This window comes from Salvelinus alpinus, chromosome 18 (genome assembly GCF_045679555.1).
Source record: "Salvelinus alpinus chromosome 18, SLU_Salpinus.1, whole genome shotgun sequence".
NCBI lineage: Eukaryota > Metazoa > Chordata > Actinopteri > Salmoniformes > Salmonidae > Salvelinus > Salvelinus alpinus.
Window position 1 is genome coordinate 47,334,262 of NC_092103.1, and position 27,585 is coordinate 47,361,846.

Below are 27,585 nucleotides of genomic sequence, written 5' to 3' on the forward strand. Positions count from 1 at the left end.
AGAAATACACATGTGGAGATAATCCTTTCACCCACACCGCGTCTCACAAAGACACGGCAGTTGGAACCAAAAATTTTCAATTTGGACTCCAGACCAAAGGACAAATTTCCACCGGTCTAATGTCCATTGCTCGTGTTTCTTGGCCCAAGCAAGTCTCTTCTTCTTATTGGTGTCCTTTAGTAGTGGTTTCTTTGCAGCAATTCAACCATGAAGGCTTGATTCACACAGTCTCCTCTTAACAGTTGCTGTTGAGATGTGTCCGTTACTTGAACTCTGTGAATCATGTATTTGGGCTGCAATTTCTGAGGCTGGTAACTCTAATGAACTTATCCTCTGCAGCAGAGGTAACTCTGGGTCTTCCTTTCCATTCTGAGGCTGGTAACTCTAATGAACTTATCCTCTGCAGCAGAGGTAACTCTGGGTCTTCCTTTCCTGTGGCGGTCCTCATGAGAGCCAGTTTCATCATAGAGCTTGATGGTTTTTGCGACTGAACTTGAAGCAGTTGAATTTGAGCAGTTTTTGACATAATATGGACTTGGTCTTTTACCAAATAGAACTATCTTCTGTATACCACCCCTACCTTGTCACAACACAACTGATTGGCTCAAATGCATTAACAAGAAAAGTAATTCCACAAATGAACTTTTAAGAAGGCACAACTGTTAATTGAAATGAATTCCAGGTGACTACCTAATGAAGCTGGTTGAGAGAATGCCAAGAGTGTGCAAAGCTGTCACCAAGGCAAAGGGTGGCTATTTGAAGAAATCTCAAATATAAAATACATTTTCATTTGTTTATCACTTTTTTGGTTACTACATGATTCCATATGTGTGATTTTTGATGTTTTCACTATTACTCTACAATGTAAAAAAAATAGTACATTTTTTTTTAAAATACCCTTGAATGAGTGTCCAAAACGTTTGACCGGTACAGTATACAGATCCATGAAGGTATCAAATCGTGTTGAAAGGGAAAGATGCACATCCCTAATAACTAGTTGTGTGTGTGTACCTGTATAGAAACGTTGTCTTGCCTACTCCAGAGTCCCCCAGAGCCAGGAGCTTGATCAGGTAATCATAGTCCCCTTCAGTCATCGTGCTGACTGCGCTGAACCTGGAGTAAACAAAACAAGAACAAGTCATTTTTAAAAGGTATTTGGTATGACTCCACTGGGGGTATTAACCAACAACTTTCCAATCTCTGGGGGAGACACTTTAACCACAAGGTCACTGAGTACATGAAGTTAGACAGCGGATTCATCACAGCCTGTCTGACACATTCATTCATATAGTTGAAGTCAGAAGTTAACATACACCTTAGCCAAATACATTTAAGCTCAATTTTTCACAATTCCGGACATTTAATCCTCATAAAAGTTCCCTGTTTTAGGTCAGTTAGGATCACCACTTTATTTTAAGAATGTGAAGTCAGAATAATAGTAGAGAGAATTATATATTTCAGCTTTCATCACAATCTCAGTAGGTCAGAAGTTTACATACACTCAATTAGTATTTGGTAGCGTTGCCTTTAAATTGTTTAACTTGGGTCAAACGTTTCCACAAGCTTCCCACAATAAGTTGGGTGAATTTTGGCCCCTTCCTCCTGACAGAGCTGTTGTAGGCCTCCTTGCTCACACACGCTTTTTCAGTTCTGCCCACAGATTTTCTATGGGATTGAGGTCAGGGCTTTGTGATGGCCACTCCAATACCTTGACTTTGTTGTCCTTATTTTCCAGCCTCATGATGCCATCTATTTTGTGAAGTGCACCAGTCCCTCCTGCAGCAAAGCACCCCGAGAACATGATGCTGCCACCCCCGTGCTTCACGGTTGGGATGGTGTTCTTCGGCTTGCAAGCCTCCCCCTTTTTCCTCCAAACATAACGATGGTTATTATGGCCAAACAGTTCTATTTTTGTTTCATCAGACCAGAGGACATTTCTCCAAAAAGTACAATCTTTTTGCCCATGTGCAGTTGCAAACGGTAGTCTGGCTTTTTTATGGCGGTTTTGGAGCAGTGGCTTCTTCCTTGCTGAGCGGCATTTCAGGTTATGTCGATATAGGACTCGTTTTACTGTGGATATAGATATGTTTTACTGTGGATATAGGACTCGTTTTACTGTGGATATAGATATGTTTTACTGTGGATATAGGACTCGTTTTACTGTGGATATAGATACGTTTTACTGTGGATATAGGACTCGTTTTACTGTGGATATAGATACGTTTTAGTGTCGATATAGGACTCGTTTTACTGTGGATATAGATACGTTTTAGTGTGGATATAGGACTCGTTTTACTGTGGATATAGATACTTTTGTACCTGTTTTTTATCATTTTTTATTTCACCTTTATTTAACCAGGTAGGCCAGTTGAGAACAAGTTCTCATTTACTCATTTACCTGGCCAAGATAAAGCAAAGCAGTGCAACACAAACAACAACACAGAGTTACACATGGAATAAACAAGCGTACAGTCAATAACACAATTGAAAAAGTCTATATATACAGTGTGTGCAAATGAGGTAAGATACGGCAGGTAAGGCAATAAATAGGCCGCAGTAAATAATTACAATTTAGAATTAAACACTGGAGTGATAGATAGTTTCCTCCAGCATCTTCACAAGGTCCTTTGTTGTTGTTCTGGGATTGATTTGCACTTTTCGCACCAAAGTATGTTCATCTCTAGGAGACAGAACGTATCTCCTTCCTGAGCGGTATGACGGCTGCGTGGTCCCATGGTGTTTATACTTGCGTACTATTGTTTGTACAGATGAACGTGGTACCTTCAGGCATTTGGAAATTGTTCTCAAAGGATGAACCAGACTTGTGATTTGTAAGTCGCTCTGGATAAGAGCGTCTGCTAAATGACTTAAATGTAAATGTAAATGTTGTGGAGGTCTACAAAAAATGTTCTGAAGTCTTGGCTGATTTCTTTAGATTTTCCCATGATGCCAATCAGAGGCACTGATCTTGAAGGTAGGCCTTGAAATACATCCACAGGTACACCTTCAACTTATGTCAATTAGCCTATCAGAAGCTTCTAAAGCCATGACATAATTTTCTGGAATTTTCCAAGCTGTTTAAAGGCACAGTCAACTTAGTGTATGTCAACTTCTGACCCACTGGAATTGTGATACAGTGAATTATAAGTGAAATAATCTGTCTGTAAACAATTGTTGGAAAAATTACTTGTGTCATGCACAAAGTAGATGTCCTAACCAACTTGCCAAAACTATAGTTTGTTAACAAGAAATTTGTGGAGTGGTTGAAAAACGAGTTTTAATGTCTCCAACCTAAGTGTATGTAAACGTCCGACTTCAACTGTACATTCATACAAGTTGGAAACAGACAACGGGGAACTGGCCTGGGGTCAGTAAAGGTTTGTCAAACAAACAACGGGGAACTGGCCTGGGGTCAGTAAAGGTTTGTCAAACAGACAACGGGGAACTGGCCTGGGGTCAGTAAAGGTTTGTCAAACAGACAACGGGGAACTGGCCTGGGGTCAGTAAAGGTTTGTCAAACAGACAACGGGGAACTGGCCTGGGGTCAGTAAAGGTTTGTCAAACAGACAACGGGGAACTGGCCTGGGGTCAGAAAAGGTTTGTCAAACAGACAACGGGGAACTGGCCTGAGGTCAGTAAAGGTTTGTCAAACAGACAACGGGGAACTGGCCTGGGGTCAGTAAAGGTTTGTCAAACAGACAATGGGGAACTGGCCTGGGGTCAGTAAAGGTTTGTCAAACAGACAACGGGGAACTGGCCTGGGGTCAGTAAAGGTTTGTCAAACAGACAACGGGGAACTGGCCTGGGGTCAGTAAAGGTTTGTCAAACAGACAACGGGGAACTGGCCTGGGGTCAGTAAAGGTTTGTCAAACAGACAACGGGGAACTGGCCTGGGGTCAGTAAAGAAACAGACAACGGGGAACTGGCCTGGGGTCAGTAAAGAAACAGACAACGAGGAACTGGCCTGGGGTCAGTAAAGGTTTGTCAAACAGACAACGGGGAACTGGCCTGGGGTCAGTAAAGAAACAGACCGAAACGAAACGGCCCCAACGTCATAATAACAAACACAACTTTATTTGATCCAATAAAATCTAACGTGATCAATCATACAATACAGATCTCTGGTCTAGATCAGACAAAACGTGATTTGATCAGAACAAGAATAGTGGCACACTAATGTAGACAGTCATCTCATCTCCTGTTAACAAATTACTCTCTGGTCTAGTTTAGTAGCTCACGTGGAACCACAAACATCAACAACGTTCATGTCATGAGAAGGTTCTGAGAGACATGACTAATGGAAATCTAATTGTGTCTCCTTAAAAACATGCAAACCAGACAAAACACATGCCCTATCTCATCTGGACAAGAGGAATACATATGTAGGAACGCTGCAGCATAGTACCCTCCAAGCTCATCATTAAGCTTGAGGCCCTGGGTCTCAACCCCCCGCTCTGTGCAATTGGTTCCTGGCCCCCCAGGTGGTGAAGGTAGGAAACAACACCTCCACTTCGCTGATCCTCAACACTGGGGCCCCACAAGGGTGCGTTCTCAACCCCCTCCTGTACTCCCTGTTCACCCACGACTGCGTGGCAATGCACGCCTCCAATTCATTCATCAAGTTTGCAGACGACACAACAGTAGTGGGCTTGATTACCAACAACGACGAGATGGCCTACAGGGAGGAGGTAAGGGGCACTCGGAGTGATGTTGTCAGGAAAACAACCTCTCACTAAACGTCAACAAAACAAGAGATGATCGTGGACTTCAGGAAACAGAAGAGGGAACACGCCCCTATCCACATCGACGGGATGTGGAGAAGGTGGAAAGCTTCAGGTTCCTCGGTGTACACACCACGGACAAACTGAAATTGTCCACCCACACAGACAGTGTGGTGAAGAAGGCACAACCTCAAGAGGCAGAAGAAATTCGGCTTGTCACCTAAAACCCTCACAAACTTTTACAGATGCACAATCGAGAGCATCCTGTCGGACTGTATCACTGCCTGGTACGACAACAGCACCGCCCACAACTGCAAGGCTCTCCAGAGGGTGGTCTGCACAACGCATCACCGGGGGTAAACTACCTGCCCTCCAGGACACCTACAGAACCTGATGTCACAGGAAGGCCAAAAAGATCAAGGACAACAACCACCCGAGCCACTGCCTGTTCACCCCGCTATCATCCAGAAGGCAAGGTCAGTACAGGTGCATCAAAGCTGGGACCCGAGAGATTGAAAAACAGCATCTATCTCAAGGCCATCAGACTGTTAAACAGCCATCACTAACACAGAGAGGTTGCTGCCTACATAGACTCTCAAATCATTGGCCACTTTAATAAAATGGAACACTAGTCACTTTAATAATGTTTACAAAACAAAAATATATAATAATGTATACATATCTTACATTACTCATCTCATGTGTATATACTGTATTTTATACTATCTATACATCTTGCCTATGCCGCTCTGTCATTGCTCATCCATATATTTGTATTTACATATTCTTATTCATTCCTTTACTTAGATTTGTGTGTATAAGGTAGTTGTTGTGGAATTGTTAGATTACATGTTAGATATTGCTGCACTGTCGGGAACTAGAAGCACAAGCATTTCACTACACTCGCATTAACATCTGCTAACCATGTGTATGTGACCAATAAAATTAGATTTGATTTAATTCAATGTGTAAGGTCAGTCTGGGCTGTGACATGATTGGTTTTATAGGTTGACAATGATTGGTCTTGTTACTAAGGAACTCATTTCACTGTAGGCTACGTGAGATGTATAAAACAGTCAACACTATGAAAGAGACGAGCTGTCATATCTCATGCCGGACTGGACATTCCTTCAGACTTCAACACATTAATGATATGTCAGGTCTCTGGTCTGGACATTCCTTCAGACTTCAACTCATTAATGATGTGTCAGGTCTCTGGTCAAGACATTCCTTCAGACTAGTTGTTGCTCTCCGGTGTTCAGGCCCCGTCTCGGCCATTCTAGTCTATATCCCGTCTAACTCTTTTCTTTTCATTTTTCAAAGTAAATAATTACATCAGCATTCTGATCTCTTTAATACATACAGTTGAAGTCGGAAGTTTACATACACTTAGGTTGGAGACATTAAAACTCGTTTTTCAACCACTCCACTAATTTCTTGTTAACAAACTATAGTTTTGGCAAGTCAGTTAGGACATCTACTTTGTGCATGACACAAATAATTTTTCCAACAATTGTTTACAGACAGATTATTTCACTTAATCACGATTCCAGTGGGTCAGAAGTTTACATACACTAAGTTGACTGTGCCTTTAAACAGCTTGGAAAATTCCAGAAAATTATGTCATGGCTTTGAAGCTTCTGATAGGCTAATTGACATAATTTGAGTCAATTGGAGGTGGACCTGTGGATGTATTTCAAGGCCTACCTTCAAACTCAGTGCCGCTTTGCTTGACATCATGGGAAAATCAAAATAAATCAGCCAAGTTCATCCTTAGGAACAATTTCCAAACGCCTGAAGGTATCATGTTCATCTGTACAAACAATAGTACGCAAGTATAAACACCATGGGACCATGCAGCCATCATACCGCTCAGGAAGGAGACGAGTTCTGTCTCCTAGAGATGAATGTACTTTGGTGCGAAAAGTGCAAATCAATCCCAGAACAACAGCAAAGGACCTTGTGAAGATGCTGAAGGAAACAGGTACAAAAGTATCTATATCCACACGACATAACCTGAAAGGCCGCTCAGCAAGGAAGAAGCCACTTCTCCAAAGCCGCCATAAAAAAGCTAGACTACGGTTTGCAACTGCACATGTGGACAAAGATCGTACTTTTTGGAGAAATGTCCTCTGGTCTGATGAAACAAAAATAGAACTGTTTGACCATCGTTATGTTAGGAGGAAAAATTGGGAGGCTTGCAAGCCAAAGAACACCATCCCAACCGTGAAGCACGGGGGTGGCAGCATCATGTTGTGGGGGCGCATTGCTGCAGGAGGGACTGGTGCACTTCACAAAATAGATGGCATCATGAGGCAGGAAAATGATGTGGATATATTGAAGCAACATCTCAAGACATCAGTCAGGATGTTAAAGCTTGGTCGCAAATGGGACTTCCGAATGGACAATGACCCCAAGCATACTTCCAAAGTTGTGGCAAAATGGTTTAAGGACAACAAAGTCAAGGTATTGGAGTGGCCATCACAAAGCCCTGACCTCAATCCCATAGAAAATTTGTGGGCAGAACTGAAAAAGCGTGTGCGAGCAAGGAGGCCTACTAAACCTGACTCAGTTACACCAGCTCTGTCAGGAGGAATGGGCCAAAATTCATCCAAATTTTTGTGGAAAGCTTGTGGAAGGCTACCCGAAATGTTTGACCCAAGTTAAACAATTTAAAGGCAATGCTACCAAATACTAATTGAGTGTATGTAAACTTCTGACCCACTGGGAATGTGATGAAAGAAATAAAAGCTGAAATAAATCATTCTCTCTACTATTATTCTGACATTTCACATTCTTAAAATAAAGTGGTAATCCTAGCTGACCTAAAACAGTGAATTTTTACTAGGATTAAATGTCAGGAATTGTGAAAAACTGAGTTGAAATGTATTTTGCGAAGGTGTATGTAAACTTCCGACTTCAACTGTATATATTATGCTATGGGTCAGAGGTTAGATGTTAGACTGTGGCCTTCTGGGAAAGAGCCTGGGAGCGCCAGCCACTGGGTGGGTAGAGAGGGCGTATCGGGGGAAACCGCGTGTGTGTGTTTTATGTACTATGCTATCCGATGTGATCTCTCTCAGAAGGGGTGGCACATGATATCATCCCCATGAGTTGCTCCTCTCGTTGGATGGGAGAGCAGAGACACTTCTGACTGTACTGTGTTTACCCCCCCCAGATACCACGGTACCATTATCAATTCACTCTACATAGACAGTTAATTGTGAGGAAAGGAACAGAGTCCATCTAAATGGCCAGAGTTCTGTAGAGTAGTCAAATTACCATATTATTAGTGGTAAAACAAAGTTATCAGATCCCAAATGGCCTTTAGGTCCCCAAAGAGGAGGCCCCTTGGTTTAGGTTTAGTGGCTCAGTCATGTCTCTGTTCCTGTTGTGCGTCTAGTCTGTATGTTTGCCTCACTGACCCCGTGGATTATATTTAGACAAGAAGATCATGAGACTCCAATTCACTCAGTAGAGAGAGAGACAAGAGAGAGACACAGAGAGAGAGAAAGAGTGAGACGAGAGAGAGAGACGAGAGAGAGAAAGAGAGACGAGAGAGAAAGAGAGAAAGAGTGAGACAAGAGAGAGAGAGAGAGAAAGAGACGAGAGAGAAAGAGAGAAAGAGTGAGACAAGAGAGAGAGAGAGACGAGAGAGAGAGAGACGAGAGAGAGAGAGACGAGAGAGAGACGAGAGAGAGAGAAAGAGACGAGAGAGACGAGAGAGAGAGACGAGAGAGAGACGAGAGAGAGAGATAGAGAGAGAGCTGGAGGGCAACAGCACGGCACCACCTTATTTCCCAGCTGTCCAAGCAGTTCTTTTAAAAACACATTTAGGAAAAGTTGCTGAGACGGGGGAGGGGAGGGGGGGATGACTTTCACCACAGCAGAGTAATTAGAATCTTAAAATCACATAACGGTTCAAAAACATCTCTGGCATTTCTATGTTGTTAAACCAGACCCCCGGGCCCCCTCGTCCCCAGGAGGATGTTAAACCAGACCCCCGGGCCCCCTCGTCCCCAGGAGGATGTTAAACCAGACCCCCGGGCCCCCTCGTCCCCAGGAGGATGTTAAACCAGACCCCCGGGCCCCCTCGTCCCCAGGAGGATGTTAAACCAGACCCCCGGGCCCCCTCGTCCCCAGGAGGATGTTAAACCAGACCCCCGGGCCCCCTCGTCCCCAGGAGGATGTTAAACCAGACCCCCGGGCCCCCTCGTCCCCAGGAGGATGTTAAACCAGACCCCCGGGCCCCCTCGTCCCCAGGAGGATGTTAAACCAGACCCCCGGGCCCCCTCGTCCCCAGGAGGATGTTAAACCAGACCCCCGGGCCCCCTCGTCCCCAGGAGGATGTTAAACCAGACCCCCGGGCCCCCTCGTCCCCAGGAGGATGTTAAACCAGACCCCCGGGCCCCCTCGTCCCCAGGAGGATGTTAAACCAGACCCCCGGGCCCCCTCGTCCCCAGGAGGATGTTAAACCAGACCCCCGGGCCCCCTCGTCCCCAGGAGGATGTTAAACCAGACCCCCGGGCCCCCTCGTCCCCAGGAGGATGTTAAACCAGACCCCCGGGCCCCCTCGTCCCCAGGAGGATGTTAAACCAGACCCCCGGGCCCCCTCGTCCCCAGGAGGATGTTAAACCAGACCCCCGGGCCCCCTCGTCCCCAGGAGGATGTTAAACCAGACCCCCGGGCCCCCTCGTCCCCAGGAGGATGTTAAACCAGACCCCCGGGCCCCCTCGTCCCCAGGAGGATGTTAAACCAGACCCCCGGGCCCCCTCGTCCCCAGGAGGATGTTAAACCAGACCCCCGGGCCCCCTCGTCCCCAGGAGGATGTTAAACCAGACCCCCGGGCCCCCTCGTCCCCAGGAGGATGTTAAACCAGACCCCCGGGCCCCCTCGTCCCCAGGAGGATGTTAAACCAGACCCCCGGGCCCCCTCGTCCCCAGGAGGATGAGAAGTACACCCGTCTATGGAGCCATTGTCAGAGGAATCAGGACGTCCTGAGGATGTGATCAGCGGACCTCACTGTCCCTCAGGGGACCCCCGTGTGTAGTCAGTAGCAGTAGGAGTCCGGCGATTGCACTGAGCCTTCCTTCTGTACAAACACATCTACGGTCTCACTTCATGTACACCAAAATAACCCAATGAGTCCAATGTGCGATTACGATCACCAATCGATTGTCTAGGCTTACGATCAGGGTTAGGTTTAAAGGTTCATTACTGAACATCTACAAACCCTCTAATTTGTGAATATCGACATGAAGTAATACCATTTTCTATTTGAGTAGTTTCTGTATAGATTGGATCAAAACCATTATGTTCCAACAGGAGATGCAATACGAGTCTGTCATGTGAAATGAGGTAGTCCCTGTTGGATTTGAGAATGAGGAAATTGGTTTACCATGTCCATTTCCCTTTCCATTCGTGGGGCCTTTTCTAGTGAAGAGAGCAGTTAAGAAGAGGAATACGAATCAACAAGATACTTGAGGACCCCACTGAACAACAATGGTGCAGTCAGACAGGGTCTGCGTTACAAAATGGCACCCTATTCCTCATTGGTCTCCGGCCAAAGGTAGTGCACTATATAGGTCTCTGGCCAAAGGTAGTGCACTATATAGGTCTCTGGCCAAAGGTAGTGCACTATATAGGTCTCTGGCCAAAGGTAGTGCACTATATAGGTCTCTGGCCAAAGGTAGTGCACTATATAGGTCTCTGGCCAAAGGTAGTGCACTATATAGGTCTCTGGCCAAAGGTAGTGCACTATATAGGTCTCTGGCCAAAGGTAGTGCACTATATAGGTCTCTGGCCAAAGGTAGTGCACTATATAGGTCTCTGGCCAAAGGTAGTGCACTATATAGGTCTCTGGCCAAAGGTAGTGCACTATATAGGTCTCTGGCCAAAGGTAGTGCACTATATAGGTCTCTGGCCAAAGGTAGTGCACTATATAGGTCTCTGGCCAAAGGTAGTGCACTATATAGGTCTCTGGCCAAAGGTAGTGCACTATATAGGTCTCTGGCCAAAGGTAGTGCACTATATAGGTCTCTGGCCAAAGGTAGTGCACTATATAGGTCTCTGGCCAAAGGTAGTGCACTATATAGGTCTCTGGCCAAAGGTAGTGCACTATATAGGTCTCTGGCCAAAGGTAGTGCACTATATAGGTCTCTGGCCAAAGGTATGGCACTATATAGGTCTCTGGCCAAAGGTATGGCACTATATAGGTCTCTGGCCAAAGGTAGTGCACTATATAGGTCTCTGGCCAAAGGTAGTGCACTATATAGGTCTCTGGCCAAAGGTAGTGCACTATATAGGTCTCTGGCCAAAGGTAGTGCACTATATAGGTCTCTGGCCAAAGGTAGGGCACTATATAGGTCTCTGGCCAAAGGTAGTGCACTATATAGGTCTCTGGCCAAAGGTAGTGCACTATATAGGTCTCTGGCCAAAGGTAGTGCACTATATAGGTCTCTGGCCAAAGGTAGTGCACTATATAGGTCTCTGGCCAAAGGTAGTGCACTATATAGGTCTCTGGCCAAAGGTAGTGCACTATATAGGTCTCTGGCCAAAGGTAGGGCACTATATAGGTCTCTGGCCAAAGGTAGTGCACTATATAGGTCTCTGGCCAAAGGTAGTGCACTATATAGGTCTCTGGCCAAAGGTAGTGCACTATATAGGTCTCTGGCCAAAGGTAGTGCACTATATAGGTCTCTGGCCAAAGGTAGTGCACTATATAGGTCTCTGGCCAAAGGTAGTGCACTATATAGGTCTCTGGCCAAAGGTAGTGCACTATATAGGTCTCTGACCAAAGGTAGTGCACTATATAGGTCTCTGGCCAAAGGTAGTGCACTATATAGGTCTCTGGCCAAAGGTAGTGCACTATATAGGTCTCTGGCCAAAGGTAGTGCACTATATAGGTCTCTGGCCAAAGGTAGTGCACTATATAGGTCTCTGGCCAAAGGTAGTGCACTATATAGGTCTCTGGCCAAAGGTAGTGCACTATATAGGTCTCTGGCCAAAGGTAGTGCACTATATAGGTCTCTGGCCAAAGGTAGTGCACTATATAGGTCTCTGGCCAAAGGTAGTGCACTATATAGGTCTCTGGCCAAAGGTAGTGCACTATATAGGTCTCTGGCCAAAGGTAGTGCACTATATAGGTCTCTGGCCAAAGGTAGTGCACTATATAGGTCTCTGGCCAAAGGTAGTGCACTATATAGGTCTCTGGCCAAAGGTAGGGCACTATATAGGTCTCTGGCCAAAGGTAGTGCACTATATAGGTCTCTGGCCAAAGGTAGTGCACTATATAGGTCTCTGGACAAAGGTAGTGCACTATATAGGTCTCTGGCCAAAGGTAGTGCACTATATAGGTCTCTGGCCAAAGGTAGTGCACTATATAGGTCTCTGGCCAAAGGTAGTGCACTATATAGGTCTCTGGCCAAAGGTAGGGCACTATATAGGTCTCTGGCCAAAGGTAGTGCACTATATAGGTCTCTGGCCAAAGGTAGTGCACTATATAGGTCTCTGGCCAAAGGTAGTGCACTATATAGGTCTCTGGCCAAAGGTAGTGCACTATATAGGTCTCCGGCCAAAGGTAGTGCACTATATAGGTCTCTGGCCAAAGGTAGTGCACTACATAGGTCTCTGGCCAAAGGTAGGGCACTATATAGGTCTCTGGCCAAAGGTAGTGCACTATATAGGTCTCTGGCCAAAGGTAGTGCACTATATAGGTCTCTGGCCAAAGGTAGTGCACTATATAGGTCTCCGACCAAAGGTAGTGCACTATATAGGTCTCCGGCCAAAGGTAGTGCACTATATAGGTCTCCGGCCAAAGGTAGGGCACTATATAGGTCTCCGGCCAAAGGTAGGGCACTATATAGGTCTCCGACCAAAGGTAGTGCACTATATAGGTCTCCGGCCAAAGGTAGGGCACTATATAGGTCTCCGGCCAAAGGTAGTGCACTATATAGGTCTCCGACCAAAGGTAGTGCACTATATAGGTCTCCGGCCAAAGGTAGTGCACTATATAGGTCTCCGGCCAAAGGTAGGGCACTATATAGGTCTCCGGCCAAAGGTAGGGCACTATATAGGTCTCCGACCAAAGGTAGTGCACTATATAGGTCTCCGGCCAAAGGTAGGGCACTATATAGGTCTCCGGCCAAAGGTAGTGCACTATATAGGTCTCCGGCCAAAGGTAGGGCACTATATAGGTCTCTGGCCAAAGGTAGTGCACTATATAGGTCTCCGGCCAAAGGTAGGGCACTATATAGGTCTCCGGCCAAAGGTAGTGCACTATATAGGTCTCCGGCCAAAGGTAGGGCACTATATAGGTCTCTGGCCAAAGGTAGTGCACTATATAGGTCTCCGGCCAAAGGTAGGGCACTATATAGGTCTCTGGCCAAAGGTAGTGCACTATATAGGTCTCTGGCCAAAGGTAGGGCACTATATAGGTCTCTGGCCAAAGGTAGTGCACTATATAGGTCTCTGGCCAAAGGTAGGGCACTATATAGGTCTCTGGCCAAAGGTAGTGCACTATATAGGTCTCTGGCCAAAGGTAGTGCACTATATAGGTCTCTGGCCAAAGGTAGTGCACTATATAGGTCTCTGGCCAAAGGTAGGGCACTATATAGGGAAAATGGAGCCATTTGGGATGCAGTCAGTGTGATTCAGGCAGAAGGTTTTAGACAGCAGTGAAGATGGCGAAGATTTACTAGCTGGTTTGAAGTGTCTCCAGATGCATCCCATTACATTTCTCCACCTCCAACTCCAGCCGTTGGCTACAGAGCAGAATTCTACATCTGGAAATTTGTGCAACAGTGATTAGATGAGAGAAGTATTGGCCTATGGAGGCTGGCTCCTATTGTTTTACTAGCAGACAATTTATTACTACAAACAGTAGCTATAGTACACAGTGGTACAATGAAATTCTGAAACACATTAAACTTTAACGCGCCAAGGAGAGGGGTGGGTATGAATTGATGTCTCGTTCAATTTTGTAATGGAAATACACAAGACAGCTCTTGTAAAATAGATTTTACATTTCCTTGTTAGATAAGGCAACGTCAACACAAATTATGCAATTTGTAATTGTTTTTAATAACCTGCCCAGGGACTGCGGCTGAAGATTAGCCGGCTGGCTAAAACCGGCACTTTTACTGAAACGTTGATTAATGTGCACTGTCCCTTTAAAAAATAAACATAAACTCAAACTCAATCCTGTAAAATAGGAAGCACGCTTTTCAAATAAAAGACATTCTGAACACTGTCTGATCTTGATAAGCTACTAAACATAATAAACACTGCTGCCAGTCTGAACAAACTAGTTCTGGCTTTTAATAGCAGGTAGCCTAGTAGTTAGATTGTTGGACAAGAAACCGAAACGTTGCTGGATCGAATCCCCGAGCTGACAGGGTAAAAATCTGTTGTTCTGCCCCTGAACAAGGCATTTAACCCACTGTTCCCCGGTAGGCCGTCATTGTAAATAAGAATTTGTTTTGTAGCTGACTTGCCTGGTTAAATAAAAGGTTAAATAAATAAATAAAATAAACAAAGCCCTTACTACTGCCTCCATAGAGAGCTCTATGGCTAACACTAGTCCCTCTACTGCCTCCATAGATAGATCTATGGCTAACACCAGTCCCTCTACTGCCTCCATAGAGAGCTCTATGGCTAACACCAGTCCCTCTACTGCCTCCATAGAGAGATCTATGGCTATCTACCAACACTAGTCCCTCTACTGCCTCCATAGAGAGATCTATGGCTAACACCAGTCCCTCTACTGCCTCCATAGAGAGCTCTATGGCTAACACCAGTCCCTCTACTGCCTCCATAGAGAGATCTATGGCTATCTACCAACACTAGTCCCTCTACTGCCTCCATAGAGAGATCTATGGCTAACACTAGTCCCTCTACTGCCTCCATAGAAAGATCTATGGCTATCTACCAACACTAGTCCCTCTACTGCCTCCATAGAGAGATCTATGGCTAACACCAGTCCCTCTACTGCCTCCATAGAGAGCTCTATGGCTAACACCAGTCCCTCTACTGCCTCCATAGAGAGATCTATGGCTAACACCAGTCCCTCTACTGCCTCCATAGAGAGATCTATGGCTATCTACCAACACTAGTCCCTCTACTGCCTCCATAGAGAGATCTATGGCTAACACTAGTCCCTCTACTGCCTCCATAGAGAGCTCTATGGCTAACACTAGTCCCTCTACTGCCTCCATAGAAAGATCTATGGCTATCTACCAACACCAGTCCTCTACTGAACTGCTTCTGAATAGTGAATTGCTGAAATCAGTGGATTTTTCCTAGACCTCGATCATGCATCTGTAACAGAAACAGAGTACTTATCCTACACACCAACATCTGACTTGCGGCCACAGTTAACATTTGATTTGATATGAGTTACCACGATCAGGACATGGTTCGTCCTGTTGAAAAGGAAGCAGTAGACAGCAAGTTATTTCTCACCGATGTTTCTGATGTCTTATCAAATCAAAATGTATTGGTCACGTACACATGGTTAGCAGATGTTATTGTGAGTGTAGAGAAATGCGTCTTCAGATGTCGGTGATTCAAAAGAAGCGTTCCAAAGGAGACATTAAAACAACAAACAACAAAATAGGTTATTATCGTTCCATCGACTGAGAATGAAACATTAAAATTGTCAACAATATTGTTCGTGAATAATGATGAGTGAGAAAGTTAGACGCACAAATATCATACCCTCAAGACATGCTAACCTCTCACCATTACAATAACAGGGGAGGTTAGCATTTTATATCATACCTCCAAGACATGCTAACCTCTCACCATTACAATAACAGGGGAGGTTAGCATTTTATATCATACCTCCAAGACATGCTAACCTCTCACCATTACAATAACAGGGGAGGTTAGCGTTTTATATCATACCTCCAAGACATGCTAACCTCTCACCATTACAATAACAGGGGAGGTTAGCATTTTATATCATACCTCCAAGACATGCTAACCTCTCACCATTACAATAACAGGGGAGGTTAGCATTTTATATCATACCTCCAAGACATGCTAACCTCTCACCATTACAATAACAGGGGAGGTTAGCATTTTATATCATACCTCCAAGACATGCTAACCTCTCACCATTACAATAACAGGGGAGGTTAGCATTTTATATCATACCTCCAAGACATGCTAACCTCTCACCATTACAATAACAGGGGAGGTTAGCATTTTATATCATACCCCCAAGACATGCTAACCTCTCACCATTACAATAACAGGGGAGGTTAGCATTTTATATCATACCCCCAAGACATGCTAACCTCTCACCATTACAATAACAGGGGAGGTTAGCATTTTATATCATACCCCCAAGACATGCTAACCTCTCACCATAACAAATTTTTTTTTCACCTTTATTTAACCAGGTAGGCTAGTTGAGAACAAGTTCTCATTTACAACTGCGGCGTGGCCAAGATAAAGCAAAGCAGTGCGACAAAAACAACAACACAGAGTTACACATGGGATAAACAAACGTACAGTCAATAACACAATAGAAAAATCTATATACAGTGTGTGCAAATGTAGTAAGATTAGGGAGGTAAGGCAATAAATGGGCCATAGCGGAGAAATAATTACAATTTAGCAATTAACACTGGAGTGATAGATGTGCAGAAGATGAATGTGCAAGTAGAGATACTGGGGTGCAAAGGAGCAAAAATAAATAAATAACAGTATGGGGATGAGGTAGTTGGGTGGGCTATTTACAGATGGGCTGTGTACAGGTGCAATGGTCGGTAAGCTGCTCTGACAGCTGATGCTTAAAGTTAGAGAGGGAGATATAAGTCTCCAGCTTCAGTGATTTTTGCAGTTCGTTCCAGTCATTGGCAGCAGAGAACTGGAAGGAAAAGCGACCAAAGGAGGAGTTGGCTTTGGGGGTGACCAGTGAAATATACCTGCTGGAGCGCGTGCTATGGGTGGGTGCTGCTATGGTGACCAGTGAGCTGAGATAAGGCGGGGCTTTACTTAGCAAAGACTTATAGATGACCTGAGCCAGTGGGTTTGGCGACTAATATGAAGCGAGGGCCAGCCAACGAGAGCATACAGGTCGCAGTGGTGGGTAGTATATGGGGCTTTGGTGACAAGACGGATGGCACTGTGAGACTACATCCAATTTGCAGAATACAGTGTTGGAGGCTATTTTGTAAATGACATTGCCGAAGTCAAGGATCGGTAGGATAGTCAGTTTTACGAGGGTATGTTTGGCAGCATGAGTGAAGGATACTTTGTTACGAAATAGGAAGCCGATTCTAGATTTAATTTTGGATTGGAGATGCTTAATGTGAGTCTGGAAGGAGAGTTTACAGTCTAACCAGACACCTAGGTATTTATAGTTGTCCACATATTCTAAGTCAGAACCGTCCAGAGTAGTGATGCTAGACGGGCAGGCAGGTGCAGGCAGTGATCGGTTGAAGAGCATGCATTTAGTTTTACTTTCATTTAAGAGCAGTTGGAGGCCACGGAAGGAGAGTTGTATGGCATTGAAGCTCGTCTATTTACACGGGATAAGACACTGGATAAGACAATGACAGATACACACGTCCTACTGCTACGCCATCTTGTAATCCCAGACAGGGGAGGTTAGCATTTTATATCATACCCCCAAGACATGCTAACATCTCACCATTACAATAACAGGGGAGGTTAGCATTTTATATCATACCCCCAAGACATGCTAACCTCTCACCATTACAATAACAGGGGAGGTTAGCATTTTATATCATACCCCCAAGACATGCTAACCTCTCACCATTACAATAACAGGGGAGGTTAGCATTTTATATCATACCCCCAAGACATGCTAACCTCTCACCATTACAATAACAGAGGTGGTTAGCATTTTTGGTGGGGTATTTATGCCTCTGTAATTTTCTCACTCATCATTATTCACGATCCATTCAGGACTATCCGTAACCATGGTAGCATCCACATGAATGTAGAAGTGTTTAGAAACATATTCTATTCTTATTTACAATTTTAAAAAAGGACTCCAAAATGACACAATACATTATTTACCATTCATTTCTAGTGGGTATAAAATAATCTGAAACACAAACAAAAACAGCAAATGCATCCAACACGTTTGTAGAGTCACAAGCCTGGCGTACATCAGCAGAGCTATTAGGCCAACAGTAACATAGCATCTCTCTGTGTTGACAGACAGTTCTATACGTCGACCACAGCTTCTATAGGAGCCTCCTTGCTGGTCCTATTCATTAAGCCTACAAACAGAAGTCCCAACCTTGGGAACTAGCTGAACCTACCCTTTATAAAAATTAAAAAAAAGATAGTTTTCATTTGTTGTTGCACTAATGAATACGACCTGGTACTATGTGTTGACATCATTCTAAATCTCTCTCTCTATATCTCTCTCTCTATATATATCTCTCTCTCTATATATATCTCTCTCTCTCTCTATATCTCTCTCTCTATATCTCTCTCTCTATATCTCTGTCTCTATATCTCTTTCTCTATATCTCTGTCTCTATATCTATCTGACCATTCAGCCTCTATACAGAAGCCTTAAACCGGTAAGCTAAATAGGAGACATCCATCCTCCTGGTTGGACTGAGCTGTCAAGAATTCTAGGAAGTGAGTTCTCTATTAGGGAAGAGGTTATCTACGGGGAAGGTCTCTACGGGGAAGGTCTCTACGGGGAAGGTCTCTACGGGGAAGGTCTCTACGGGGAAGGTCTCTACGGGGAAGCGTGCATACCCAAACAGTCACCTGAGGCTCAGACTAACAGCATAATGATCTCTCATCTGTCTGCATTATCTCAAGCCTGTGTTTGTGTGCACGTGCGTGGATGTGGGTGTGTGTGTGTGCGCGTGCGTGCGTGCATGTGTGTGTGTGTGTGTGGGTGTGTGCATTTGCGTGAGTGTGATCGTATCTGACGAGTTGACATTATTCTGCTTTTTTTTTTTCCAGAACAGAAGTGTAATGATTATTGGATCGCTACATCTGAGGCACTGAAGGCTGGAGAGATTGGTGGTTACGGCTTGGAGGTGATTTCTGCAGTGAGGCTGGCTGTTGGTCTACAGGAGCTATTGATTGCTGTGGCTGGCTGTAGCCTCCGGGAGGACAGGTCTGGGAAGTGTCTGTGTGTTTGTGCGTATGGCACATTCCCACTGCTGATTGCTTTAGAATTTCAGGAGAGCCGTTTCTCTCATCACTGCGACAGTCAATACTGCTATCTGGACCCTGATTATAAATACTAAACAGACATGTGTCAACCCACATGCTCAATGCCAATAAACATTTGTTGAGATTCTTTAAAAAAAATGGGGGGGGAATGCTTTCATTGATCTAGTTCAACAAGAGAAATCCTCAAGTTGTCAAGTCTACTGTAGGAGTCGACCTAACCTAGGGTCAGTCAATTACCCCAAGAAAGAGAGGTGAATTGTTCTATGTAAACAATAATAACTTGTAGCGTACCTGACATGACAACAGGTTGATAGAAGGACAGACAGAAAGGTCTCTTTTCAAAAAGCCCCCCAAAACAGGGATCAGGTGGCCTTTCAAAGGGTTTAGACCACTTTCAGCAGCTCAGACTCAGCGTGGAAGGTTTGTGAGTGAGTCCCTGCATGTGTTCTATCTGATGTGTAAACCCCTCTCCATCTCCCTGCTATCCCTGAGCCCCATGGAGTAGAAGGCAGGAGGGTGAACTAATACCTGTAGCAGCAGCAGCAGCTCCAGTCAGACAAAAAGGTTAGCAGTGCTGGAGGTCAACCTGGGAGATGGATCTAACACAGAGGGAGAGAAGCCGGGACCAAGGTGGGCCGGGACCAAGGTGGACCGAGGTGGACCAGGGCGGACCAGGGTGGACCAGGGCGGACCAGGGTCGATCAAGGTGGACCAGAGCGGACCAGGGTCGATCAAGGTGGACCAGGGTGGACCAGGGTCGATCAGGGTGGACCAGGGCGGACCAGGGTCGATCAAGGTGGACCAGGGTCGATCAAGGTGGACCAGGGTCGGTCAAGGTGGACCAGGGTCGATCAAGGTGGACCAGGGTCGATCAAGGTGGACCAGGGTCGATCAAGGCTGACCAGGGTGGACCAGGATCGATCAGGGTGGACCAGGGTGGACCAGGGTCGATCAAGGTGGACCAGGGTCGATCAAGGCTGACCAGGGTGGACCAGGGTCGATCAGGGTGGACCAGGGTGGACCAGGATCGATCAAGGCGGACCAGGGTGGACCAGGGTCGATCAAGGCTGACCAGGGCGGACCAGGGTCGATCAAGGTGGACCAGGGCGGACCAGGGTCGATCAAGGTGGACCAGGGCGGACCAGGGTCGATCAAGGTGGACCAGGGCGGACCAGGGTCGATCAACGTGGACCAGGGCGGACCAGGGTTGATCAAAGTGGACCAGGGCGGACCAGGGTCGATCAAGGTGGACCAGGGCGGACCAGGGTCGATCAAAGTGGACCAGGGCGGACCAGGGTGGACCAGGGTTGATCAAGGCTGACCAGGGTGGACGTTAGTACAGTGATGAAAATAAGGAAGTATGTTCCGGCATCCCAGAAAAATAAATATAGTGTGGGTAAATATAGTGTGGATAAATATAGTGTGGGTAAATATAGTGTGGGTAAATATAGTGTGTAATATAGTGTGGGTAAATATAGTGTGGGTAAATATAGTGTGGATAAATATAGTGTGGGTAAATATAGTGTGGGTAAATATAGTGTGGGTAAATATAGTGTGGATAAATATAGTGTGGGTAAATATAGTGTGGGTAAATATAGTGTGTAATATAGTGTGGGTAAATATAGTGTGGATAAATATAGTGTGGGTAAATATAGTGTGGGTAAATATAGTGTGTAATATAGTGTGGGTAAATATAGTGTGGGTAAATATAGTGTGGGTAAATATAGTGTGGATAAATATAGTGTGGGTAAATATAGTGTGGGTAAATATAGTGTGTAATATAGTGTGGGTAAATATAGTGTGGGTAAATATAGTGTGGATAAATATAGTGTGGGTAAATATAGTGTGTAATATAGTGTGGGTAAATATAGTGTGTAATATAGTGTGGGTAAATATAGTGTGGATAAATATAGTGTGGATAAATATAGTGTGGGTAAATATAGTGTGGGTAAATATAGTGTGTAATATAGTGTGGGTAAATATAGTGTGGATAAATATAGTGTGGGTAAATATAGTGTGGGTAAATATAGTGTGTAATATAGTGTGGGTAAATATAGTGTGGATAAATATAGTGTGGGTAAATATAGTGTGGGTAAATATAGTGTGTAATATAGTGTGGGTAAATATAGTGTGGATAAATATAGTGTGGGTAAATATAGTGTGGGTAAATATAGTGCGGGTAATATAGTGCGGGTAAATATAGTGCGGGTAATATAGTGCGGGTAAATATAGTGTGGGTAAATATAGTGTGGGTAAATATAGTGTGGGTAAATATAGTGTGGGTAAATATAGTGTGGATAAATATAGTGTGGGTAAATATAGTGTGGGTAAATATAGTGTGGGTAAATATAGTGTGGGTAAATATAGTGTGGGTAAATATAGTGTGGGTAAATATAGTGTGGGTAAATATAGTGTGGGTAAATATAGTGTGGATAAATATAGTGTGGGTAAATATAGTGTGGGTAAATATAGTGCGGGTAATATAGTGCGGGTAAATATAGTGCGGGTAATATAGTGTGGGTAAATATAGTGTGGGTAAATATAGTGTGGGTAAATATAGTGTGGGTAAATATAGTGTGGGTAAATATAGTGGGTAATATAGTGTGGGTAAATATAGTGTGGGTAAATATAGTGGGTATGCCGTATCGGTAGAACAGTACGCTACTACACCACTATCAATCATTACCTCATGTCAGGGGCCTGATACATTAGCGAATGTACTTGAAAACGGGCGGTATAGACTACGCTCCAAAAATAACGACGTGGTTCAACGAGAACACTGAAAATATGCCAACTCAGATATGAGTGGCTGACATCTAATGTCATGAGGCCTACATTTTTTGGTGTTTGGTGTAAAAGACGTCTCTCCATTCACCACTGTTTTGGAGGCTGGAAATATGTTGAGAGTGGACTAACCTGCGTGGGTTAACCAAGTAAATGGGCTCTTTGACAATCAGATGAAAACATCACGACTGGTTGTGTTCATGCCACAATAAAAAAAAGGTAATACATTTTAAAAGTGAAATGACTAATCTTTACGACTAGGCCCACAGATATCCCACTGAATTAACAGGGGTTCTATGTAATTATATGATTAGGCCCATTACATTTTTCAGGAGGTCCCATACCGGGAAGAAAATACATCTACTTCCACCTCTGGGTGTTTGTGTGTGTGTGTGTGTGTGTGTGTGTGTGTGTGTGTGTATTATCCGAGGTTCCCTGCTATCCCTTGACCCCATGGGGTTTCCCCTCACAGGGCAGGGGGTGGGCTGCCATCAGAGCAGGGGGTGAACTAACACCTGTTGCAGCAGCAGCTCCAGTCAGACAGAAAGGTTAGCGGTGCAGGAAGTCAACCTGGGAGATCGATCTAACACAAAGCCCAATATAAAACGCATATCCTGAGAGAGAAAGGCTGGTAAAAGGGACACGGAGAAACAGAGGACAGGGTAAATAGCCTATACTCACACAGTCCTCTGATAACCAGGAGAAGCAACTGCCTGTCCACCCTCCCTCACCTGGTACTGACAGTAACTGCCTGTCCCCCTCCCTCACCTGGATACTGACAGTAACTGCCTGTCCCCCCTCCCTCACCTGGTACTGACAGTAACTGCCTGTCCCCCCTCCCTCACCAGGTACTGACAGTAACTGCCAAATCACAAGGTGAGGGATTGAAAACAGGACTGTCAATAATTTTGACCCATACCTTTGTGAAAAAAAATCTCTTAAATCTGAGCAATTGTATTGTTTTGCCCATTTTTTCTCAGCAAAAAAATTTACTTTCCTTTTTTCAGGACCCTGTCTTTCAAAGGTAATTTGTAAAAATCCAAATAACTTCACAGATCTTCATTGTAAATGGTTTAAACACTGTTTCCCATGCTTGTTCAATCAACCATAAACAATTAATGAACATGCACCCGTGGAACGGTCGTTAAGACACTAACAGCTTACAGACGGTAGGCAATTAAGGTCACAGTTATGAAAACTTAGGACACTAAAGAGGCCTTTCTACTGACTCCAAAAGAAAGATGCCCAGGGTCCCTGCTCATCTGCGTGAACGTGCTTTAGGCATGCTGCAAGAAGGCAAGAGGACTGCAGATGTGGCCAGGGCAATAAATTGCTATGTCCGTACTGTGAGATGCCTAAGACGGCGCTACAGGGAGACAGGACGGGCAGCTGATCGTCCTCGCAGTGGCAGACCACGTAACAACACCTGCACAGGATTGGTACATCCAAACATCACACCTGCGGGACAGGTACAGGATGGCAACAACAACTGCCCGAGTTACACCAGGAACGCACAATCCCTCCATCAGTGCTCAGACTGTCCGCAATAGGCTGAGAGAGGCTGGACTGAGGGCTTGTAGGCCTGTTGTAAGGCAGGTCCTCACCAGACATCACCGGCAACAACGTCGCCTATGGGCACAAACCCACCATCGCTGTACCAGACAGGACTGGCAAAAAGTGCTCTTCACTGACGAGTCACGGTTTTGTCTCACCAGACCTGTTCGATCGGAGGGTAAGGGCTAGGGCAATTCCCCCCAGAAATGTCCGGGAACTTGCAGGTGCCTTGGTGGAAGAGTGGGGTAACATCTCACATCAAGAACGGGCAAATCTGGTGGAGTCCATAAGGAGGAGATCCACTGCAGTACTTAATGCAGCTGGTGGCCACACCAGATACTGACAGTTACTTTTGATTTTGACCACACCTTTGTTCAGGGACACATTATTCCATGTCTGTTAGTCACATGTCTGTGGAACTTGTTCAGTTTGTCTCTCAGTTGTTGAATCTATTGTTCATACAAATATTTACACATGTTAAGTTTGCTGAAAATAAACGCAGTTGACAGTGAGAGGACGTTCCTTTTTTTGCTGAATATATATTAGTACCCCCACAACATGATGCTGCCACCCCCGTGCTTCACGGTTGGGATGGTGTTCTTCAGCTTGCAAGCCTCCCCCTTTTTCCTCCTAACATAACGATGGTCATTATGGCCAAACAGTTATATTTTTGTTTCATCCGACCAGAGGACATTTCTCCAAAAAGTACGATCTTTGTCCCCATGTGCAGTTGCAAACCATAGTCTGGCTTTTTTAATGGCGGTTTTGGAGCAATGGCTTCTTCCTTGCTGAGGGGCCTTTCTGGTTATGTCGATATAGGACTCGTTTTACTGTGAATATAGATTATTTTGTACCTGTTTCCTCCAGTATCTTCACAAGGTCCTTTGCTGTTGTTCTGGGATTGATTTGCACTTTTCGCACCAAAGTATGTTCATCTCTAGGAGACAGAACGCGTCTCCTTCCTGAGTGGTATGACGGTTGCGTGGTCCCATGGTGTTTATACTTTCGTACTATTGTTTGTACAGATGAACATGTTACCTTCAGGCATTTGGAAATTGTTCCTAAGGATGAACCAGAATTGTGGAGGTCTACAATTTTGTTTCTGAGGTCTTGGCTGATTTCTTTTGATTTTTCCATGATGTCAAGCAAAGAGACACTGAGTTTGAAGGTAGGCCTTGAAATACATCCACAGATACACCTCGAATTGACTCAAATGAGGTCAATTAGACTATCAGAAGCTTCTAAAGCCATGACATTTTCTGGAATTTTCCAAGCTGTTTAAAGGCACAGTCAACTTAGTGTATGTAAACTTCTGACCCACTGGAATTGTGATACAGTGAATTATAAGTGAAATAATCTGTCTGTAAACAATTGTTAGAAAAATGACTTGTGTCATGCACAAAGTAGATGTCCTAACTGACTTGCCAAAACTATAGTTTGTTAACAAGACATTTGTGGAATGGTTGAAAAACGAGTTTTAATGACTCCAACCTAAGTTTATGTAAACTTCTGACTTCAACTGTATGTATGTACAGTGCTTTTGGAAAGTATTCAGACACCTTGACTTTTTCCCTATGTTTTAGGTTACAGCCTTATTCTAACATTTATTAAATCGTTTTCCGCCCTCCTCGATCAATCAACCTACACACAATACCCCATAACGGCAAAGCGAAAACTAATTTTTTAAAATATTTTCAAATGTATAAAAAATAAAAAACAGAATTTACATAAGTATTCAGACCCTTTGCTATGAAACTCAAAATTGAGCTCAGGTGCATTCTGTTTCCATTGATCATCCTTGAGATGTTTCATTATTTGGAAAGGCACACACCTGTCTATATAAGGGCCCACAGTTGACTGCATGTCAGAACAAAAACCAAGCCACGAGGTCAAAGGAATTGTCCATTGAGCTCTGAGACAGGATTGTGTCGAGGCACAGATCTGCGGAACGGTACCAAAACATTTCTGCAGCACTGAAGGTCCCCAAGAGCAGTGGCCTCCATCATTCTTAAATGGAAGAAGTTTGGAGCCACCAAGACTCTTCCTAGAGCCGGACACCCGGCCAAACTGAGAAATCGGGGGGAGAAGGGCCTTGGTCAGAGAGGTGCCCAGAACCCGATGGTCACTCTGACAGAGCTCTAGAGTTCCTCTGTGGAGATGGGAGAACTTTCCAGAAGGACAACCATCTCTGCAGCACTCCACCATTCAGGCCTTTATGGTAGATTGGCCAGACGGAAGCCACTCCTCAGTAAAAGGCACATGACAGCCCGCTTGGAGTTTGTCAAAAGGCACCTAAAGACTCTCAGACCATCAGAAACAAGATTCTCTGGTCTGATGAAACCAAGATTGAACTCTTTGGCCTGAATGCCAAGCGTCACATCTGGAGGAAACCTGGCACCATCCCGACAGTGAAGCATGGTGGTGGCAGCATCATGCTGTGGGTATGTTTTTCTGCGGCAGGGACTGGGAGACTAGTCAGGATCGAGGGAAAGCTAAACGGAGCAAAGTACAGAGAGATCCTTGATGAAAACCTGCTCCAGAGCACTCAGGACCTCAGACTGGGGCGAAGGTTCACCTTCCAACAGGACAACGATCCTAAGCACACAGCCAAGACAATGCAGGAGTGGCTTTAGGACAAGTCTCTGAATGTCCTTGAGTGGCCCAGCCAGAGCCCGGACTTGAATCTGATCGAACATCTCTGGGGCGACCTCAAAATATCTGTGCAGCAACGCTCCCCATCCAACCTGACAGAGCTTGAGAGGATCTGCAGAGAAGAATGGGAGGAACTCCCCAAATAGAGGTGTGCCAAGCTTGTAGCGTCACACCCAAGAAGACTCGTGGCTGTTATCGCTGCCAAAGGTGCTTCAACAAAGTACTGAGTAAAGGGTCTGAATACTTATGTAATTATTATTATTTATGAATTTGCAAAAAATTCTAAAAAACTGTTTTTGCTTTGTCACTATGGGGTAGATGGGTAATAAAACATTTTTAAAAATATATACATTTTCAATTAAGGCTGAAACACAACAAAATGTGGAAAAGGTAAAGGGGTATGAATACTTTCTGATCTAATCTATAATATAGACCATTATAGGTGAACTCATCTAATCTATTATATAGACCACTACAGGTGAACTCATCTAATCTATAATATAGACCACTATAGGTTAACTCATCTAATCTATAATATAGACCACTACAGGTGAACTGATCTAATCTATAAAATAGGCTCCTGAGTGGTGCAGCGGTCTAAGGCACTGCATCTCAGTGCAAGAAGCATCCCTGTAGTCCCTGGTTCGAATCCAGGTTGCATCACATCCGGCCGTGATTGGGAGTCCCATAGGACGGCGCACAATTGTCCCAGCGTCGTCCAGGTTTGGCCGGTTAGGCCGTCATTGTAAATAAGAATTTGTTCTTAACTGACTTGCAAAGCTAAATAAGTAAATAAATAGGTGAATTAATTTAATCTATAATATAGACCATTTATAGGTGAAGTGGTTTAATCTATAATACACGCAGAAAAAGCCTTAGTTTGTACACGCACGTCCCTGACACCATGCCAGCAGAGTACTGAGAAGCGTACGGTACATTTGTGGATATTTAATTCCGATACAGTAATGTTACGTCAATACAACAATGCTGAAAAGGGTTGATAACTAAACAAGTACATCCACCCATAATTAACTTGTTATATCAACATGCAGCAACAACTGCAGGGGTGTGTTTGTCAAACAGCAGAGGAACAAGCTTCACCAACAGAGGAACACACAACACACACCACACACACACACACACACACACACACACACACACACACACAGTGAAACAACTTTAGCAACAGGGAAAAACAACACTTGTGGCCTAAGGTTCATTATTAGGTTGGGAGTAATTAGATCACTTACAAGTCAATACTATTTAAATTAATTAGAACAAACCGCCTTTTCATAGGTTAGGAATAATTCGATAATTTGCAAGTCAATAACATTTAAATGAATTAGAACAAACCTGCCTTTTCATAGAAACAAGGTGAATTCTAAGTCCCAAATGGTGCACCATGTTCTATTCACGATTAGTGCTGAACACATTGACAATGAAATAACTAGAACCAGAAGCCCTGGTTAAAAGGAGTGCGCTATGTAGTGAACAGGGTTCCGTTTGGGAAGCTGTAGGTCTGTGACATCATGTCATGGGACCCGGGATTGTTTAGCCTAGCTATGTATGCATCCCAAATTCCTATTTAGGGCACTACTTTTGACCAGAGCCCTATGGCTCAGGTTAAACATACTGCTATGTAGGGAATAGGGTGACATTTGTATCAGCAGTTAAAAATCAGTCACAAACAAGT

The 27,585-nt window shown here is 44.5% G+C and overlaps 1 protein-coding gene across 4 annotated transcripts in view; it reads right to left on the reverse strand.

Moving 5' to 3' along the window:
* Positions 1-27,585, reverse strand: part of LOC139544422 (ras-related protein Rab-27B-like) — a 107,154-nt gene that overhangs the window by 14,969 nt on the left and 64,600 nt on the right. For all 4 annotated transcript variants that reach the window (XM_071351491.1, XM_071351490.1, XM_071351493.1 and 1 more), the window contains one exon: positions 1,012-1,113. In XM_071351491.1, the coding sequence (XP_071207592.1) occupies positions 1,012-1,094 (83 nt within the window). In that variant the 5' untranslated portion in view covers positions 1,095-1,113. The remainder of the gene's footprint in view (positions 1-1,011; positions 1,114-27,585) is intronic.